The 21,529-nt window shown below is 34.6% G+C and overlaps 1 protein-coding gene across 1 annotated transcript in view; it reads left to right on the forward strand.

Moving 5' to 3' along the window:
• Positions 1-19,795, forward strand: part of LOC145688043 (prolyl 3-hydroxylase 2-like) — a 162,230-nt gene extending 142,435 nt beyond the window's left edge. The window contains exons 9-12 of the mRNA XM_081761741.1: positions 7,206-7,356; positions 7,747-7,861; positions 10,131-10,209; positions 12,279-19,795. Of these exons, the coding sequence (XP_081617867.1) occupies positions 7,206-7,356; positions 7,747-7,861; positions 10,131-10,209; positions 12,279-12,605 (672 nt within the window). The 3' untranslated portion in view covers positions 12,606-19,795. The remainder of the gene's footprint in view (positions 1-7,205; positions 7,357-7,746; positions 7,862-10,130; positions 10,210-12,278) is intronic.
• Positions 19,796-21,529: the final 1,734 nt, after the last annotated feature.

Below are 21,529 nucleotides of genomic sequence, written 5' to 3' on the forward strand. Positions count from 1 at the left end.
TCTACATTAGATTCGGATACTGCGACAGAAAATACGCAACTTTTATTTGGTCTAGGAATTAATTCGTGCGGGTGGACAAGAGATGGCGCAACGAACGGAGCGTCCCACAGTTCCGTGTATCCACACATGTGTTGCAAATCCCTGTCATTGCGTATCGTTCGTAGTATAGGGCAGTGGATTAAAGCGTCAACAACACCAGTTTGTAGTTAAGTGAACATGGCGCAATTTGTGCCTGATAAAGTGTTTTTGCGGGGTGTCCTGCTGCATTACTTTAACATGCAGAAAAGTGCGACTGAAAGTCATCGTATTTTGGTGGAAGTGTATGGTGACCATGCTCTAGCTGAGCGAACGTGTCAGAAGTGGTTTGCACGGTTTAGAAGTGGTGATTTCGGCTTGGCAGACCAAGAGCGAACTGGACAGCCAAAAAAATTTCAAGACGAAGAATTGACAGCATTGCTCGAGCAGGATTCGTGTCAAACGCAGGAACAACTTGCAGCAGCATTAGGCGTTGATCAAACAACAGTCTTCAAACGCTTGAAAGCCATGGGAATGATTCAAAAGATGTCACATTGGGTTCCACATGAATTGAAAGACAGAGACGTTGAAAGACGAAAAACCATTTGCGAATTGCTGCTTCAACGACAGAGCAGAAAGGGGTTTCTGCATCGAATTATTACGGGTGATGAGAAGTGGATCCATTACGAGAACCCTAAACGAAAAAAGGCCTGGGTGAAACCAGGTGAACCAGGTCCATCACAACCAAAACGAGATATTCACTGTGCAAAGGTTATGCTGTGCATATGGTGGGATATGAAAGGTGTGGTGTACTATGAGCTGCTGCAACCGGGTGAAACTATGAATGGAGAACGTTATCGACGACAATTAATGCGTTTGAAGCAAGCTCTGGCCAGAACACGACCAGAATGGGAGAACAGACATGATAAACTTATTGTTCAACATGATAACGCTCGCCCACATGTCGCAAAACCGGTCAAAACCTATTTAGAAAATGTCGGATGGGAAGTTTTACCCCACCCGCCGTATTCACCAGACGTTGCTCCTTCGGACTACTACTTGTTCGATTGCATGAACAACGATTTGATTGGACAGCGGTTTACTTCTTCAGAAGATATCGAAACATGGGTCTCTGACTGGATCGCTTCCAAGGATGAGGACTTCTTTCGCCACGGAATCCGTACATTGCCTGACAGATGGGCGAAAGTGGTGGCTAGCGATGGACAATATTTTTCTTAAGGTATTTATGTATTTTGTGTTTGTACTACAGCTTCAATGTGTGCGTACCAACCGCACGAATTAATTCCTAGACCAAATAGTTTAAGTATTTTTTGTTGTCCTCTTAGATAACACATAAATCGCAATAATAATAATAATATCATTGTACGTCACCTGAGGTTGATAAATGAAAAGTTGGTTCAAGAACTGGAAATACTCTGTGATGTTGAAGACTTGCAAACAAAGTTAGAACACCTTTATAATAATATTCTTCAAGAACTGAGATTTTTTTTTCTCTGTGAGCTTGTGGACACTGAAAGTTGATTAGCTTTCCGTTGGGACATGAAGTTTCAATTAATAATCGGACATAGTGTCAAAAGAGAATTAAGTTATTCATTTTTGTCATGTTTATGTAGATATTTATAATGACGATTTGATTTGAATATAGACCATGTGATTTTACCTGAGAGGTGAAAGTGAAATTGACCACATAAGGTTGATCGGTGGATCTATTAAAGTTTAAAAGGACGTCATCATTTTGTTGTTATGGGTATGTAGATGTGCATAATTACAATTTGATTTGAAACTACATGTAATTCCATCTGAGAAGTGAAAGTAAATATGAACATGTAAAGTTGATTGGAAGATCTAAGAGAGCAAATGTGCTCTTATAAATTTAGTGGAACAAATAACATTTGACCAGAAGACACATATGTGTCACCCGTGTGTCATGTCCTATAAATACCTAAGGTGATTGTAAATTACGGTCCAGCAACGTAAAAACCATGATTAGATATTGGTAGCAGTAAACATTATTACAGAGAACCTCTGAACACTCAAGTTACATTTCAACTGTATTTCAACTAGTTTGTATTAAAGCTCTCAAAAGTAAAGTTCTAACGTTCTCGAAGATTCGAGGATGGGGCAATCACCAAAGGTCATATGCTGAAGTAAGGGTAATATTTAACAAATAAAATCGCGTTCCACACAATCCTATTTCGAGATCTAGTGTAAGGTCATATGCTGAAGTAAGGGTAATATTTAACAAATAAAATCGCGTTCCACACAATCCTATTTCGAGATCTAGTGCCGAGTGCATCGTAAGACGCGTCGAGGAAACAGTAGCTATAAAGGATTGTAACATTTCTGGTCGACCGACATCGGCGACAAACAGCTTGATGTTGCAGTTATTTGTAGAAAATACTCAACGCATCATTCATAAAGCTGCTGAACAACATGACATTTGTCACATGTCTGCGAAAAGAATGTTGAAAATGAAGTTCCACCCATACAAAATTCATCTGATACACCAGTTGAATGAAGATGTCTTTGATCGCCGTGTAGAATTTTGTGAAGACATGATGAAATAAATCAATGGTGATCCTACTTTTCTTGCCAGTATTGTGTTCTCTTATGAAAGCACGTTCCACCTAACCGGATACAATAATAGAAATAATTGCAGGTTTTGATTTGACAGCAATCTCATTGGTCCTTTCAAACACATTCTACATCCTGAAAAGTTGAATATCTGGGCAGCAGTGCTAAATATACAACAATTGCTCCCTATTTAATTAATAACAATTTGACTTCTGAACTGTGTGAGGAGATGCTTTGAAATCAAGTACTTCCAGCAATGAGAGACACTGCAGAAGACAATTCTGCACCCTGATGATTTCAGCAAGATATCCAGGACCACACAACGGTGTAAATATGCGGCAATTTCTTAACACGGAATTTCCTAAATAACGGATTGGCAGAAGAAGTAAGATTGGGTGGCCCGCTCGTTCTCTGTTCCCCTGATTTATCGCCACTAGACTACTTTTTCTGGGTTTATCTAAAAAGCCGAGTATACCAAACAAAGCCAAATACTTTGGATAATCTTTGTCAAAGAGTTATTGATGAAGTTGCACTTATTGAACTGGACGTCATCAGGAATGCAGTATTTGTGTTTTATCATCGAATTGCTCACTGTCAGACCAAGAAAGGTGTGCAGTTTGAGCACATGCTGTGAAGCATCAGTTACACTTTGTTCATCTGCCAATTTTAGACAAGCAAGTGGAGAGAGGCAAGGGGACTCATGATAATCAAGTTCTTCGGAAAGACACTACGTGGCTGGTAAAGCTGATGTGTGGTTACGCATTCCGTAACTAGGGTAACAGTAAATCTAGATAGCAGCAAACGAAGACAGGACAACGTTTTTTATTCTCTACTTTCATGTGAAACGAAATTTTCAACGAAGTTAGGGTTATGTTAAATCTAAGCGTATCAGTGGCTCCTCCCTAACAATTTAACTGAACTTTGAGAACGCATCTAAGAAGAAGATGGATTTTCTGACTCTGGGATGTAAAAAAGAGTGTGCAAAGAATTAGACTATCAAACTGATATATATTGAATTGCAAACGGCACTCATCTTGAGCAACTTTGACAAGAAACATAACATGCATGTGTTTATAAACAAAAATAAACAATAATTTTAAGTTTTCTCTCATTTAACATAAGCTGCATATCATCGTGACTAAACAACCTTTGAAATCGGGAAGATAATTTACAATACCTCTGTATATCAATTAATTTTCCATGCGCTTTTTCCAAGTTTTGTAAATTTGTTCTCCTGTGAAATCTTTGTCATTTGTGCTTTTACGCACTAGTGTGAAAAAATGACTTTACTTAATCTGTCCATGTCACATTCTGTTTAACGAACATATTGGTCTACTGGATTTTTACAATTCTAGGGAAGATTTTTCTTGTTGCAAAACACAAAAACTTTCCTTTCCATATCGTAATGGTCTACCACGGTCGCATTGAAATGTAAATCAAAGCAATTTTCTTTATGCTAAGCTTTTTTTTTTTAAAATATTGGCCACGTATTTCGTGCTTTTTAATTGCACGTGTATTTCTCGAGATATTTAGTTTATTATCAATCCCAGGTAGCGTACGATGGTCCTTCTTTTTTTTTATGATTACAGAGCCATTTAGGCGGATAACGAAAAGTACTTCAAGTAAAATTTGCGTGTTTTCGATCGCAAAATTCGAATCTGCAACAAAAATAGGGAGCCTTTATTTAAAACTTTCAAGTTGGGCCCCTAAGGCCCTATGATGGGACCCCTGGGGCTCTTGTTTACAGAATTTTATAGGCCCCTGACTTGCTTATATTCTTATGTAACTAAATTTGTCACATATTTTGTTATTTCGGAAATATTTGAGGTCGCAAAGGTAGGGACATACGTACAATGATATATATTGCGATTATAGCACTAGCAATAACAAAAAAGTGCTTCAAGTAAAAGTTGCTTAGTTTTGATTGCAGAATCAGAATCTGCAATAAAAATAGGGTGTTTAAGTTTGAAATTTTTAAGTTGACCCCTGAGGCCCTATGATGGGGAACCCTAAGGCACTTGTTGTTTACAGAATTTTTTTGACCCCTGGCATAGGTGCATTCTTGCGTAACTAGATTTGTCCCATTTTTTGTCGTTTCGGAAATATTTCAGGTCGCAAAGTTAGGTGAGATACCCTGTGTATATTAATGCCAAATTAAGAAAGAGTAGAGAGCAAAAACCAGCAGAGTGCAAAAGGTGAAGGTTCTGAGAAAAAAATAACCACTATGAATGTCAAATTTTTTGAAGCTTCAGTAGCTTTTCACTGATTTAGTTCTATTTTACAACCATTCATATTACCTTTGTAAGCAATCTAATTCGATTATAATCTGATTCTTATTATTATTATTTTACTTTGTTGTTCTCGCTCTGTACACTTAAATGTAATGTGTAATATGATGATACCTTTTAATCGTAATAGTGTGATATTTGTACCTATTATATACACATTTACAGTAAAACCTGTCTTCAGTGTAATGGGACGAGACTCGTCAAAATTTCCGTTAAAGATGAATTCTCGGTTAACAAAGGTACACCTATACGGAGAAATAAATAAAAATAATAAAGTAAAAATAATAAAATTATAAAGATAATTACATGCATATATTGGACATACTGAGATAAAATAAAATGATGTACGTACCTTAGTCAATCTACAGTATTTATTTCTACTACGAATTAATAAGCGCAAACCTTACAATGAACAGAAAAAAATACTGTACACACGTTAACTTATTTTTTTCCAGTAGTCAATGAGAGTTTTCTGTACACATCACTGCTTGGCTGCTTAACTTTTTACAAACACTTCAGCGTGAGAAATCATACTAAGCATATCAGTGTAATTTCGACGTAAGGCAACTCTTCAAGCTCCTTTAAAGATTTGACAGCACCTTAATAAGTCTTAAGCCTAAACTCTTCTTCCAACTCAGTGACATATTTCTCTTCTTCTTCAGGCTCCTCTTCTTCTTTCAGACTTTCCGTATAATTCTTAATTGAAGCATGTTTATCTGTTGCATCTGTTTCGGATTGCACATCACTGTTTGTTTTGGTGACAAATATATGTAACCTCTCATAGGATGCCTAAAAACTTTCTAAATGTTGCACTCTGAAACTTGCAATTTTCTCTTAAAAGCCTTATTTTTATCTTCGTTGTCCGCGTAACACAGTTACCGTTTAATGAAGGGAATTTAACAAGATTTTCGCCCCTAACCACATGGGACTGTGACATTTTTCCGTTAAACAAAGGGTCCGTTGAAGTCAGGTTTTACTGTAGATACACTTTATACTGTATATGGTTATCAATATAATGGAAACACCCTGTAGTTTTCAACATATAAGTTGCGTCAGATGCAAGTATAACGCGTACTTGTTCTTAGTTGTGTGTTACTTATCATCTGTAGTATGTCAGGCAGTCTACAACGGAATCATGTGTTGAACCAGGCAGACAGTGGTGATGCAAAAATTGGAAACCTCTGAATTTCAAAAAGGCAAAAATGTGGGTGTGCGCATTAGTTCGCGCAATTATATATAGGATTTCTAATGTGGTAGCTCTGTCGGGAGGAAAAGTGTCCAAGGTGATAACAGACTAAAAATAATAGCAAAACAACGTTGGTGAAAAGTAGTAGTGAACAGAAGAGAACCCTTATTGACACCGATAGCCAAGCATTGAAAATAATTACCACCAAGGATCGTAAAGCGAATGCGGCAAGTTTCTAAACCCTCTGAACACCGTCAAGAATGCTTTAGTGCTAGGAAAACCATGCCAAGAACGTGCAAAGTGAACCAGAAAGTATGTAATATAGTCCGATGTGCCCTCTTTCACCTTTGTCTGCAACAACAGACCGTGTTTATGTATGACGGATGCCTAAAAGAAGTTCAGTATCTAAATCTATCGTGAAACATGTCGATGGCTCTGTGATGCTGTGGACAACAATTTCTTGGTAATCCGTTAATCCAGTGATTACGCGCACAGAACACATTGCTACCACTGATTTTGTGAACATTTTAAGTGAGCACTTGAGTCGTATGACCCAGATGTTTTTGGCCAATGACACAATTTCTCAGGATGATAATGCTTCAGTTCATACTACTAAAGCTGTTGAGGCATGGTTTCATGAACATCGGGAAGAACTACATCTGCCCTGGCCCGTCCAGTCCCCAGACCTCAATACTATTGAACACCTGTGTTATGTTCTGGAGCTCAGATTCTGGAGCAGATATCTTCAGATTCAGATATCTTCCTGATTCTCACTGATAGAACTGAGGGCTGTGCAGCATGAATGGTACAATATTGCTCTAGAAACCATTCATGACTCATAAATCTCAATTCCACGCCGTAAGTTGGAATTTTTAGGTGTTTCCATTATTTTCACAACTATCTGTGGACATATATATATATATACGTAAAAATATACTTTTATTTTAGAATTGTCTTATTCTTTCTAGAACAGTAAAATAATGATACAAGGTGAGAAAAAGCTATACAATGGAAATCGGAGAAAAACTGAAAGTAGCATGTTAATTTACTAGGAGTAGGTATATTCATTCATGCTTTTGTTATTTGTAAATCATGATATGATTCTTTTCTCCATTTTCTAGCTAGTCTATTTTGGTCTAATGCGGCCAGAAGTATTGGAATTATATTTAAATATAAGTGAAAGAGGAAGAGATTACGTTGAACGTTATTTCAATCTGAAAACTCAACTGTACTTCACATATACACATTTAGTTTGCCGAACTGCTCTACCTGGTAAGTTTCCTTATTGTACCTTAGCATAGTGCTTGCTCTGCGAACGAAAACTGTTATGCTTTTAAATGAAACAGAAAACCTTGTGTTTATTCAAAGCACGTTTAATATTAAAATATGTTAGTAAATACAGGCGTGCTTTTGTGCATACATTCAGCATGACTTGGATTTAATATAAGTGAATAAAATATAAGTTCTGAAGTGACACAAGTGTAGAACACCAGGTGATTCGCAAAGAACAGCTTAACTGTTACCGAGAACATTCGGACAAAGAATGGTAAAATATCGGTATTGTATCAAGTAAATTATGTAATTCTGAAAAAAAAAGTTTATTATAGCTATTATTACTTAATATTTGAATCATATAAATATATATACTAACATTCCTTGCAGGTTCGCCACACAATAGATCTGATCTAAGTCATGCCGTTCACGCAGACAACTGTAACTTGTTGAGGTCAGGCGAATGTACTAGAGAACCACCAGCTTATACTTGGAGAGATTTCAGGTAACTCCAATAATGCTAATGGCATTATGTTACAAGACGTAGTTGTTTCTTTCGCTAGTAAACAGAAAATCTAAAGGTTAAAAAAATGGTTGAAAGGATTAAAATTTTTAATCATTTTAACATTTTTTGCCTATCTACATTTCTCCTCTAAGTTTTAAATCCTCTTCGAATTGGATCTAAGGTGAAGATGGAAGAAGGATCTTCGAAAGCGCCATTTAGACTTACAAGAATACTTTATTTTTTGTGGTGAGTACTAGCCTTTTGCTTAAATTTCTCTCTAAACATTGTCACCACTCGCAATACTGTGATATTTAATGTTCCACTATCTTCAACTGAGGCAACAAAAGTTAGGTAATAGTGACATTTGAAATGTAAAATTGAGATGAGAGAACGTACCAGACGCTAGCAAGTAATATTCAAGATGCAATTCCCTAATATCAAAACTCCTTGCCGTTCTTTAAGAAAACAGTCGATCTTTGGCATCTTTGACGCATAAAACTAAACAAATGAGTCGTTGTGGTGCATAAAATCAATTTCACGAGTTTCTCTATCCACCTTCCGAGCTATTGGCTGTACATTCAGCGAATGAAGAATTTGGAGATTCGCTCCGTCGAATGTATCACAGAATAATATTATAATTCTATATTAAACTCTGGCTATGAGAACACTATTTACTTTATTCGAAACCGAACAGTACTGCAAGAGCGCTGCATATCATTTTGAAATTCGTTTTGGACTGTATCAACGGTACCAATGTATCTAATGAAGAGTTTTGTGCACGAAGTTTATAATTCAAGTGAGTGTTGAGCGTACAAATTTCTACAAGCAGCGTTTTCTTCTGGCAAAATATTGGATCAATTCACAGACACAACGACAAAGGCTACGTTAAAATACAGGGTGGTCCGGAAGTGGACAACCCCCCCCCCTTTAGTTTCAACAGTATAGTGTTAGTTATGGTAGAATGTCTGTACACAGTTACCTTGAAGTCTTAAGAGTATTAAGAGTCATAAACAACGGTATGATCACCATCCATGTCATAACACAGCTGAATTCTGCGCCAAGTTCTCGCAGATGTTTTGCGGAGATACTCCGGAGTCACGAGGGTGAAGGCGTGTTCCACAGCTGCTCGTAATTCCTGCGTTGTGTGATATCGAGTGTTTCTTACTTATTGCTTTATAAAACCCCAGAGAGCATTGTCTGGTGTCGTCAGATCGGGACTTCTTGGAGGCAGGCTAGGGGAGCTAGTGAAGATGCACAACCTCTTGCAATCCAGCGGCCAGGAAACGTCTGATTCAGGTAATTGCGCACGTGAATCACGAAGTGCGCTGGTGCCCCATCCTGCTGTATCACAACAGTGTCTTTGATACCATACAATGTTACCAGACAATGCTAAGCAATGTTATGAAACGAATGTGGGTAAAACCTAAAACCATCAGAAAACACCAATTAGGGGTACGCCCACTTCCAGACCACAATGTACATTCCAGTTTTTAAATATATATTACAGTTGTTCAGTTACTATTTCTTACAAGTCGATTGAGAAAACGTTGATGTAGAAATCGACTCCATGGTGACCTCTTAACATTGTACAAAATTTGGTGAAGTTCGCTCAAAAGGCTAGAATGAGTTTCGAGGCAAAAATCGCACAATTCAAGCATAAAGAACTTACCTCACTTAGCTAAAAAATATAGCAGTAAGTATTCAAAAAGGTATTTTTCGATAGAATTCGTGCCATTTTTCTCTCTATTCGATAAAATATCCAGTGAAAGAGCTTTTAGTAATCTCTTTTAGTTTATGTGATTGTGTTTCCACTATTTTCGGTAATTTATTCATTTTCGCTGCTGGATTCTTTTGTCTCAATTTTTTATTTTTTATATTGTATTTATTTTGAATTTTGTTGTATTCATTTGAATGAGTCTCATACCCGACCGTAGGACTCGGAACTCATGACCACTATCATATATGATTTCTTTTGTCCCTTCACATCCACGAATTGGGAAAAGACCATTCACAATTTTCTCAAACCAAAGCTCCCTCTCTAAAGTGACCACGGATATCTTGTCATTTAAAGAAAGTATTAACGTTACAAGAAGTCTGGTGACCTAAGAGATAAAACAGATTTTTCTTCCCTACTATTTGTGACAAAATATTAATATCGATAACCATTTTTTTAAGAAGAAAGTTTGAATATTTATGTGGGATTAATGTTAGATTATAGAAATACTTTAATATATTTACGATAGGAGTATATTTTATTCTCTATTTTCAGTGCCATATTGTATCTCAATGACGACTTCGAGGGTGGAGAATTTATATTTGCAACAGATATAACCGCAAAACACATACAGGTAAGTTTAGATTATAGCGCGTGCTAAATTTGTTAAACGAATGTACAATCAATATGGTTAGCATTAATCTTATAACATCAAAGAAAGTTCTGTCAAATTACCAATCATAGTTTGATCTTTTGGATAAGTTGTGAAGTAGGGGCGGATCCAGGACAGACTTCTGGGGGGGCGGTGGGTTGTCATAATGCTACTTTTAAGGACTCCAAACTCTGGAATGGATTTTATTTATATATATAAAACAAGAAAATTTCATCTTCTGGAGGGGGGGGGCGATTGCCCCTTCCCTTGGATCTGCCCCTGTTGTGAAGAAATAGAAACAAACGAAAGTTTTTTAGTAGTAAGTTCAGAATTAATCGAACTGAAGTGAGTGGTCTACAATATGTCTAGTTTTACAGTTATATTCAATAGAAGAGACATATACATATTGAACGTAAGATTCTGTTGGGCAAGTAGAATAAATATGTATCTATTTGTATAAGAGAAATTTCTAGTAGTAATGAACTGAAATACGAGACGGCATGGTGTGAACAACTGTCTCTGTTTTCAGATGAAACTATTGTTTACAGGCTAATTAGGCAAGCTCGACTTAACAAAGATACCACCTTCACACGGAAAATACGAAAATATCATTGCTAAGTCTATTAGCCTCTATTATTCTTTTAAAAAATATATTTAAAAAAAAAAACAAACGAATGTAATTCTTCTTCCGGCTTTTCTGTTTTCTAACATTGATCAAAGAAAATCCGTAAATAATTTTGTTAGTTTTTTCTCAACATCAACGCTGTATGAGACGTAAACTCGTACTAGAAAGAATAAGTTATTTCTTCTCATATGTTGCTTTTCATGTATAGTCTTGATCAAAAAATCTTGGCCACTCACCTTGCTTCAGAAGGCGATAGTCTGTAAACCGTGCATAGGGTATTCTAATATTTTGGTCTCCTTTAGCCTAACCGGCATATCCGTGGGACGTAAAACTTAAACATTTGTAATATTTTGGCTCTAGATAAAGATCTCAATTGGCCAAAGAAAATCCAGATTTGTTTGCTCTAGTTCTAACTGTAGGTAAGAATACAGTCAGCGACAAAAGTTCTTTCTGTTTGATGAAGTTAGGTTCGTAAATAACTTCAAAATTGAAGGACAATTTGAGTACAGTTTTCAGTAAATTTACAAAAAAAGAGTGTAATTTTCTGTACGTTCCAGTCATACAAGCGTTATTCTCAAAATAAATATTACCAAACAGAAGGAACTTTTGTCGCTGACTGCACAAGGCTTTCCAAAGAGAGGTGGGCGGTTATGATTTTTTGAACCAAACTGTACATATGTGTAAACTTTTGTCTTATCTCGTATGCACAAACTTATAACATACTCTACCATAATTTGAACACGATTGAGTAATTTCCAAAATAAAGAAGGAAATCGTACGCACACATTATTCGTGATTGGATCAATATATGGATTTTGTGTGTCATCTTTCATCAACTGGTTCACAATATGTTGCAATATTTAAGACAATTTTCATCGTCAGAAACTTGATAAATGTTTAAGTATTTTGCACCGATTTTTATCCAATCTTCAATGATGACCAATTGTGAATTTTTAACGATTGAATATAAGTAGGTCGACACAGCTAACATGTAGTGTTACAGAATATAATACTTTGTAGCATGGTGCTAGCATTTCTATAATATTGGTTTCCACTTTAGTTGGCCCCTTAAAATGTAGAAGTAACAGCGAACTTATGTAATTCGTAGAATCAGGAAAAGGATGAGGAAAACCTTAAATGAAGGATGTGATTCTGCTGGCAGGTTTAAGTATAACCACTCTCTTAAGACTACATGAGTTCGTTCTCGCATTGCAGCAGCGTAATAACATTAAACGCTTCATTCCGTTCCATTCCGTTAATATGCTGCTAACAAGAGAGAATTATTTCAGGTATATGTGGTTCTCTAAACATAACATTATTTATTATGTCTGCAGTGAACCATGGAAAGAATTTACAAATTCATTTATACTTGTAGAATCTGACTCATGTTTTAGGTCATCAAGCAATATATTTCTGTTTTTTACAGAGTATTGTAAAACCAAAGTGCGGAAGGCTTGTTGCATTTTCTGCTGGCATTGAAAATTTGCACGGAGTGCGTGGAGTTACAAAAGGCAGCCGATGCGCAATAGGACTATGGTTTACACTTAATCCGAAGTTTAACGAAATCGAAAGGATTCTTGCTCAACAAGTATTGGTACAAGTACGGAAAAACGGAAGTATCAGCGAACAACTAATGAAGGAATTACGAAAGCATGTTGTGTTTGACCCTCCGGACTCAATGAAGGATAAGACGGGAACAGAAAATGTTTCTTTTCCACATATGAATCTTCCTCATAGTAAAGATGGTATTTAGTTCTTTGATGGTTGTGGAAAATATACTTAATGAGTGGAATACAATGGTTTGTTGGTATGTTTGTAATGTTCCTTTCTTATTTGGGAGAATAGTAGAATTGTATGGGAAGCAAGTGACAACTATAACAGATGTCAAAGAAGAAGAAAAAATGAAACTCGCAGTTTTTGCAGTTACCTCAATATGGCCATATGGCAATGTTAATTTTTCCTTACCTCAAATTATATTCCTTCTTTTCATAAAAGTGTGTATGTGTCCCGGTTTGATTGTCATAGCTTTTTAGCTGTTTTATAAGATAACGGTGTTCCTCAGCAACAGTTAAGAATAAATAATAAAATTTGACCTACTATTTGTTGATAACTTAGGTTGCGGTTTCGGAAAAAATAAACTGTAACGTAAGTTATTTTCAATATCCTGTTATTGCTTTCGTCAGATTGTATTTATTTATTCTCAGTTATAGATAAATCCATAGCTAGTGTGAACAATAAACAATTGAGATTAGACATGTCTCAAAAGCCGTACAATTCTCAGCTTCAAAGTATATAGTTTATACACTAAACGAAATTAGAAAAACCTCTTTGAGCGGATACTAAGTCCTTTATTTTGAAGCAAATTTTGCAATCAAATATCGTTCACCATTGAATCGTATTTTTTTAAAAGCCAGAGTTACGTTTATTGATTGGAGGGAGGAGCATTTTTGTACAGACACATGTATGGAATTGATTGCAACATTTCTCTGTACTGTTGAACAGCTTGCATTATTGTTCACTAAAAAAGGGGGAAATGTTCTCAAGTAAAGGTTTACGAAAAGTTATGCACGGGTATGAATGCAGAATTGCGAGAATGTTTTCAGTAACAGCAAGCACACGAAAAACAATGCAATTTTGCTGCATGGTGCCACTAACAGATGGACTTCATCTCTGAATACCTAATTATGGCATGCCATAGATAGAGAACAACAAGGTGGTTTTAGAATAAATAAACAATTTACATACACCTGACAATGTTGGAATTACAAAATTAAAGAAAATGTTCAAAGTTTGATACCCAAATTACATATTTTATCAAACGAGAGACAATATTGATTCTCTAAAATTTGATATCCGTATCACACTTGACATTTAAGGTAGCTAGATGTATTAAGTCATTTTTATCCCTGAAAAACTCATTTTGTTCTGTCTTTCAACGTGCCATTATTAAGGTCCATTCTACGTAAACTGATACAAAATCAAAACATAATCCCTACTCTCAACTACTTCGTCAATGCAGAAAGGGGAAACAAGTTGCTAATCGTGTTAGAGAAGGAAACTGTTTTAAGATACAGTATCGCGTCAAATTTAAATATCCACTCCTTCATTACTCCTCTTTTTAGCCACTATCAATAACCGCTACCAACAATAACTATATTTATCTTTTAAAAAATATTGATTATTATTTATGTATCAAAGATTTGATTTTGGTCGTGTTTTTAATTTGAATTATTAGAAATAAGAATTCAATCGCCACAAAGTTAATTTCAATAGTTCTTTCATTTAAAAGTGGGAGATATTGAGAGGAATGCCAATCTTGTCGTCGTTCTATCTTTGTTTCAAAAATTAAAGAAAGTAGTGTTTTATACGATTGGGAAATCGCATATACAGAATATTGGGTGTACAGTAGTCGAATGTATAAAATATTGACATGTGCAGCATATAGAATGAATTGTGCGTCTATAAATACTACATACGGTATCTTGTGTAGTTCGTACGAATATATTTGGTGCAAGTCGAGCAGCATATTTATTTGTAGAATGTTTCAAATTTTTGTTCTTATCGAAGCGGAAATTCATAATGTCTTTTAGTTAAAAAAGAGAAAAAAAAGTTTAATGTGAAAATGTCTCTTTGTTAGAAGATTGCACATGACTTTATTTATTTATTTTTTCTTTTAATCATCATATGAGGTTCAGTTGTTATGGTGGTACTTTGATACTATTCATAGATTTGGTATTTGATTTCGATTGCATGATATTATCGTATGACTACAGAAGGAACCGTTTTAGTTCCTAACTTTATCATTGTTTGCCGTTCCACTATTACCTCACCACTCCAACTACCAAATGAATAACAAATGTTCAATTAAATTTACAATTATACTAAAATATGGCTAATTACCTCACTAATGCCGATTAATGTAATAAAGTATTTTAAAACATGTAATGCTATTATAAAAGTTTTTAATTAATTCTTTACATATATTTAGATACATTTTATACCTCCGTGTGCGTGAGCATGGTGGGGAGGAAACTTCATATCATCTTATCTAAAATGAACTACAGGCACCTAAAGATGAATCGCATTTGTCAAAGACAATTGATAGCAACAATGTTGCTAGTATTCTAGTTGCAATTCCTGAGAAACATGAATTTTCACAATTTACAGTATTGTATACTTTTTGTAGATTTTACCAGAGAACTCTTTTTCTTTATTCTGCGAGCACTAGTGAATTTTATTAAGTGTATTGAGAAATTTCAGATTCATAAGGTGTTCTGTATAAAAATACACGGTGGCCCAAAAGTAGGCATACACTCCTGCATTTATCAAGTGTAACATTCTAGTTTATGGGTTTATTTGTTTCGGCTCTTCCGAGCTTAAAATGTAAGTAAAAGCACCTTAAGAACAAATAATAAAGAAACTAAGCTTATCTAATGGATAACAATAAGAAATGATATAAAATGCAATGAGTCTATCAGTACGGTACTGTATATCTACTTTTGTCCCACCCTGTTTACATACTTTAAAACACACAAGAAACTCTGGCAATACAGATATATATATGTTGTAAAATTTTCCCAGTGCTTAGGTTAATCTTCACACACACACACAAATATATTATTATTTCATGTAGTTTCTGAGCTATATGCTTCGAAGCGCGGAATGCTGTGACTTTCAGAGCGTTCTGTATATTTTTATCAGTTGAAACAATGTGATGGCTTAAAAATAAAGCACCCAGTGTTCATTTATTTACAATGTCGATTTTACATTTGAAGCAAGGTTTTCCACGATCATTTTAAGATTTCATTCATAGATTTCTAATGAGAGAAGACATGAAACTAGCTTATGGCTCCATTCATTTAGTTTTTAAATATGAAGTTGAAAATAATAAGAGGTATATACCAAATTTAGTTTTAATACCGTTTTCCCATAACTTCCGTAATTGCAATTGTCGACTTATATGCTTGTCATTTTTCAACACAATTCCCATTTGCTGCTATCTTGCAATCTTGTTACCTTACTATCAGAAACTTCTGAGAATCTTTTTCGGGATTATGTTTTAGACACTGAAACATCACACTTTGTATTGGTGAATGTGGTCAAATTTATGGTACGATAAATTTGACCTCGATTCATGTGTATGAGAGTGTGTTAATTAGCATAATGATATGCCTTACGCTCGGTTTCGACAGATCTGAATAAATTAATACGCAAATTCCACTTATGTATTCTTCGTATCAGTATGCACCTCGTAACTATAAATTTTCGTTTATGTTTGTTTCAGTCCGCAGCAAAAAAAAAAAAAAAAAAAAAAAAAAAAGCAACATGAGCATGTAAGTTTACTGCGAAACCACGAAGTCTTTTGCTCCAAAATATGTGTGCAGGGGAGGACGCCTATCAACGTTCCTGTGCTATTTTGTTTCAGAAAATCTCGAAATGTACGTAGATTTTAAGAATTGAATTCGTATTGCTCGTTTATAGTCACTCAAAGTGAAAAGCCTTTGCCTCACTTCCGTGTTAATTACGTTCGGTTCTCTGTTGATAAGGTACGACATATTTTGCAGCATATATACTCTCAAGTTTCCTTGACTTTCAGCGTACTCTATGATTGCTGATAAACATTCATCTTTTACGATTAACATGTTGCACCTATCTATTAGTAAGGAAAATAAATGCACCACCTTTACATCTGTTTTCAATGATTCTCGTTTGTGAAAGATGAACGACTTAACTCATTATCAGTAATTTAAGCAACATGTAAAAATAATTAATTATAAGACACTTTAGTCATCAAGATAATTGACTGAAATTATTAGTTTTTCATTTCCAGTTGGATTTTCGTGTACAATATGACACCTTGCTTCCATCCTCTGAGTGAGTTCTACCAAGTAAATCTTATAGATAAAATGAAAAACATGCACTTCTAGTATGTTCCAGCATCGTAACGGTGCTTTTTTCAGATTGTCTTTCCTTGTATTAAAAAAAAAATCTTCTCTTATATGCCACTCGGACATCCTTTTGCTTTTTCTTTGTTCCACCTTCTCTTTCTTCTTAGCTTACCTCATGTTGGCACTTCTATTCACCTCCTTTCACTTGGCTCCTTTTTTTGTTTTTGTTCTGGGTTTTCGTCACATTTCTCCTTCTTGGTTTTGTTTCTTCAGAGTTCCTTCGCATTCCTTGTTCATGGTTAATCTTTATTTCACATCATTGTTAACTATTGTATTTTTACTATCCTTCTTAGTTCTTTTCGTTTCCGGCGCTGCAACGTTGCGAATCGTAACTAGAATTGCAGATTTTTTTTACTGTGTTTTCGATTTTGTCTATGCATTTCATAGTAACTTCATGTTTAATGAAAAACGTAATTCAGCAGAAAATTTCGTTCACGTGTAATATGTACTGTATCTGTTAAAGGCCGTCCTACATAGTTTCACCCTGATGAAACACTGGTCATCGCAGGGAATACACATATGCATAATTATAAAATATTATAGTATTAATCAACTAAATTTGAAAATGCATGTAAGCATGTAAGTGAAAAATGAGCAGAAAAAAATGTAGATTAAGTGCTTTTATACACACAAATGTACATATCAGAATATACAGGCAGCTTAACAACTTGAAGTAAAGAAAATTGTTGCAATAATAATCGGGTTAAGATATTGTCACCAAAATAAGTGTAGTATGAAAACCTTACTTCTGTAAAAAAAAAAAAAAAAAAAAAAATTAAATTTTAGTGGCGTTTGTTGAAATTTTAAATATTTGCATATATAAAGTGATTATGATAAATCTAATATGCATACTTGTTCTTTTTGTATATTTATTAAAGTGGTCTAATTGAGGTTGTGTAAATGTGTTGTGAAGATGAACAATATTTTAGCTTTTATTTATGAAATGGAAAATTGCACAAGAGAATCAATTACTAATGTGGAATTCGCTTCTTTTCAATTACTAATATTGTATTTCCGGGACTCCGTAGCCCCCCATCGTCGTGAGGCAAACTGGGGAGTCACATGAATAAAAGACGTGACGGCCACTAGGTATAGAAGACTGACCACGTGTTCATTGCTGGGCTAGACATAGTTCAGCTGGTCGCCAACAGATGGTGTTGGAACGGCTCAGGCCAACAAAGGGCTGTCACGCCACGCCAGTGGTTAGTTTTTTCTTTGTGTGTTATAACAGGTATAAATAAGAATTCTAAATTTTTAAATGGCTGTGCGTATTCGCAATGAAGTGCAATTGCTAAAACATTATGCGAAAGTGGAAAAATGTTTTGAAATACCACTTAAGCTCTTCACTTTCTCTTGTGTTTACTCTGGGTTAGCAATTGAAAACACCAAAACTTCATATCTAAAAATGCCGTCAATATGTATAACATGAAAAGTTGGAACCAAGTAATCTCAGGGAATTCAGATTACAAGATTCACTAGAGTTGTTAATATTTGTTCCGAAGGTTACTACTGCCAATAATAGTGTACATTGTACATTTTAGGAATAAAAATAAAATAAACAAAATAAAAATAACGGGTGTTTTATAATGCTTAAGTATTGTTACAATATGAAAATTCAGTTCATAGAGATGAGTTAAAAATATCTTTGAAGACGTTATAGTCTTTTGATAATTTTTAAAGTAAAATTTTAATTAATTTGGCTGTGCCATTATGTATTGTTGTAGTTGTAATCTCTAAATGCTTTTTTTTTTTCAGTATGCTAAATACAACATAAGAATAGCTTCTTACCAAATGTTCCTTACTACGAGGAATAATTCGTAGAAAAGTTTATGTATATCAGTTTATGCTTTACAAGTTACTTATGGGTATATTTTAATTTTATACCTTTTTGTGTAGTAGTTAAACTATATACCTGCTACCTATTAAGCCTTTTGTTGAACTTACCACGTTGAGGTAGCTGCATTAAATAAAGGAGCTTATGTAAACCTATGAATTGTTGAACGTCTATTCATTTTTTTCTTAAAAAAAATAAATAAATCGCATTTTCATGATAATACAGTTGGTCTCAAAATTATAATTAATGCTGAGATAAGTTATTTAACAACAGAATGTAAAATAAGTTTCCTGATTGCCAACAAACAAAGGAGAAACGTTTTGCTTTATTAAAATTTAATACATTTTTTTTTTTTTATTACTACTAAAACTACTAATGTTTTGTATAAGTCTTTATATCTGACACTAGTGTGTGAAAAAAAGGCCCTTATAGTATTTGGTTAGCTAAGTATATCTGTACAGTCATACCTCAGAATGGACTTCTTTTTGCTCATTATCCTACATAAATACTAATTCTTCAAAATAATGGTAAAAATATTACTAAAGCAAAACTAAATAAAAACAAAAAAACGAGAAGTCATGCAAAGACTGCCAGGAACTGGTTGGTGAGAGTCAGCTTTATAAATGATTTTTGTAAGATTCAGCTTCTATTCTGTTGTTGTGTAAGCTAGCTAATGAATAACAACTGATGGGCAGAACTTTTGCTGAAACAAATGATGAATACAGATTTTCATGTCATGCATTCGTGTGGGAGAAAAATAATTTGATTTTCATATGCTTGCGCTGGATTTTTTAAAATCTAACCACACAATTGTTCGACAAACTATAACAATAGTCCAATGAAATCATAGCATAGGTATATGGAAATCAAATTGAAAGATACTTCTGTGGTTATCTTGTATGACACACAAAAAACATTAATAATAACTAAAGCCCATAATTCATGGTAAAATGGCATGAACTTGTTCAGATTCCTGTACAAATGTTCCTGTTCAGATTCCTGTAAGAAAATGGGAGTTTCGTGTTTTCAGACCATTAGTCGTCTTTTCTTTATTTCTTCTCTTTCGCTGTAGTTAAAAAAAGAAAAGAAAAGCCAAATTCAGATCAAAATCTGAAGTTAGTAACAATAATATCAAAGCTGATATATATATATATATATATATATATATATATATATATATATATATATATATATATATATATATATATATATATAGTGAACAGTGGTGTAAGCATCAGGGGCGTAAATAAGGGCCCCTTGGAACCCCCATTGCGGAAGGCCCAAGACATCAGGGCCCCCCAACTCGTGAAGTGGGACGTAGAGAAGGAGCCCCACTCTACGTTGTCTGCGGGGTGGCCCCTAAGCCTTTAGTTACGCCACTAGTAACCATGGTATTTACAACTATTAAAATGATCAACTATTCACAGCGTGTGGTAAGGTAAGGATGTATATAATCTGAAAAATGCATTGAATGTTATACGACCAAATGTGAAACACAATACACCTTTGACTAAAAAGTTTGAGTTACTACTAAACTGTTATCAGCGACATAACTAGGCTAATTGTTGCCCGGGCCAAGAACTCACCTTAGAGTCCCCTCCCTCCCGTCCCTAACCAACCAAACTTAAAGGCTCCCCGACTACACCTGATGTTGACATTACACAGTAATTCTCTTATTCCATTTTTTTCGTTATGTGATAAAGCTTGATTTCAAAATTGCAGTACATAATTTAATTTTTAGTACAAGATAAAACACCAAACTAATTAGTATTTGATTGCCAAATAATCTAAAAGTAGCATGCTTGACGTATTCTTATAGTCTTATAATAATAACCACAAATCACAATGTTCTTGGAATTATATCGGGATGTGCATATGTGTAGAATGAATCAACAGTCTGTTGCTTTAGAATAGAATATTTAATCATGACAAACAGTCAAGCTGTTCTCCCAAGTATTATACTCGGACATTTTGCAAATCTCTATGGATATGATCCTAAGGTTGGTGAGTCGTTGTTGTCCTGTTATGCTTCTGATTTTTTTTTTTTTTTTAATGATCTTTAGTTAACTTCTTTCCTTGCCTTACAGTGAAAATAAATATTTGCCCAGTTTTCCGCCTCCTCAATCCGGCGCCCGGGACACAAGCCCCGTTTGCCCACCCCGTTAGTTACGTCACTGATTGTTGTTGTACAAATAACACAGGGATAAAATACTAACATACGGGCAAAAGTAGGCCTTTCCTTAAAACAAAAGCTGGGAGGAAAAATATGACCATACAGAAAGGTACCTTCAAATTTTGTATATACTTATTTATGTATTTAATTTTTATTTTAGTCTGAAAAAATCCTTACACATTTAAATACTACGTTTATTGCTAACGTTTATCATTGTCGTAGTTTAGTTATTATTATTCAGCCAGTGTATCTTAGTGTATCTTATTTGTACATTTTATTCATTTTCCGCACACCTGTTTTATCATGATTTCTGGGCTTTAATAATGAGAACAAGATATTTAATCACACATTAGTCTACACGATAGAATAGAAAAGAATGTTAGTCTGTTCTGCTATATTACATCCACAGACTGTATATGGCGTTCGGATTTATATAGAGGAACTTGTGCTTTAAATTTTTCATCATAATATGTACTATTTTGTAATTTTTTAAACTAGAAGGTACTAATAAAACCCAATGGGTCCTAGTTGTGTGGTAAGCTGTTAGTTCCTGTATTTATTGTACTGAAATTATAATTTTAAAAATACCACACAATGTTTGTAATTAACCAAAATTTTATAACATGTATAAAAGAAAATAATTGAAATAGATACTTTTATACCATCTTGTAAACACATGTAAGTAATGGTTTCACAATTAAGACGAATTTAATTTTGTTGTA

The sequence above is a fragment of the Thermobia domestica genome, chromosome 6 (genome assembly GCF_964235325.1).
Source record: "Thermobia domestica chromosome 6, izTheDome1.hap1.1, whole genome shotgun sequence".
NCBI classification, from domain to species: domain Eukaryota; kingdom Metazoa; phylum Arthropoda; class Insecta; order Zygentoma; family Lepismatidae; genus Thermobia; species Thermobia domestica.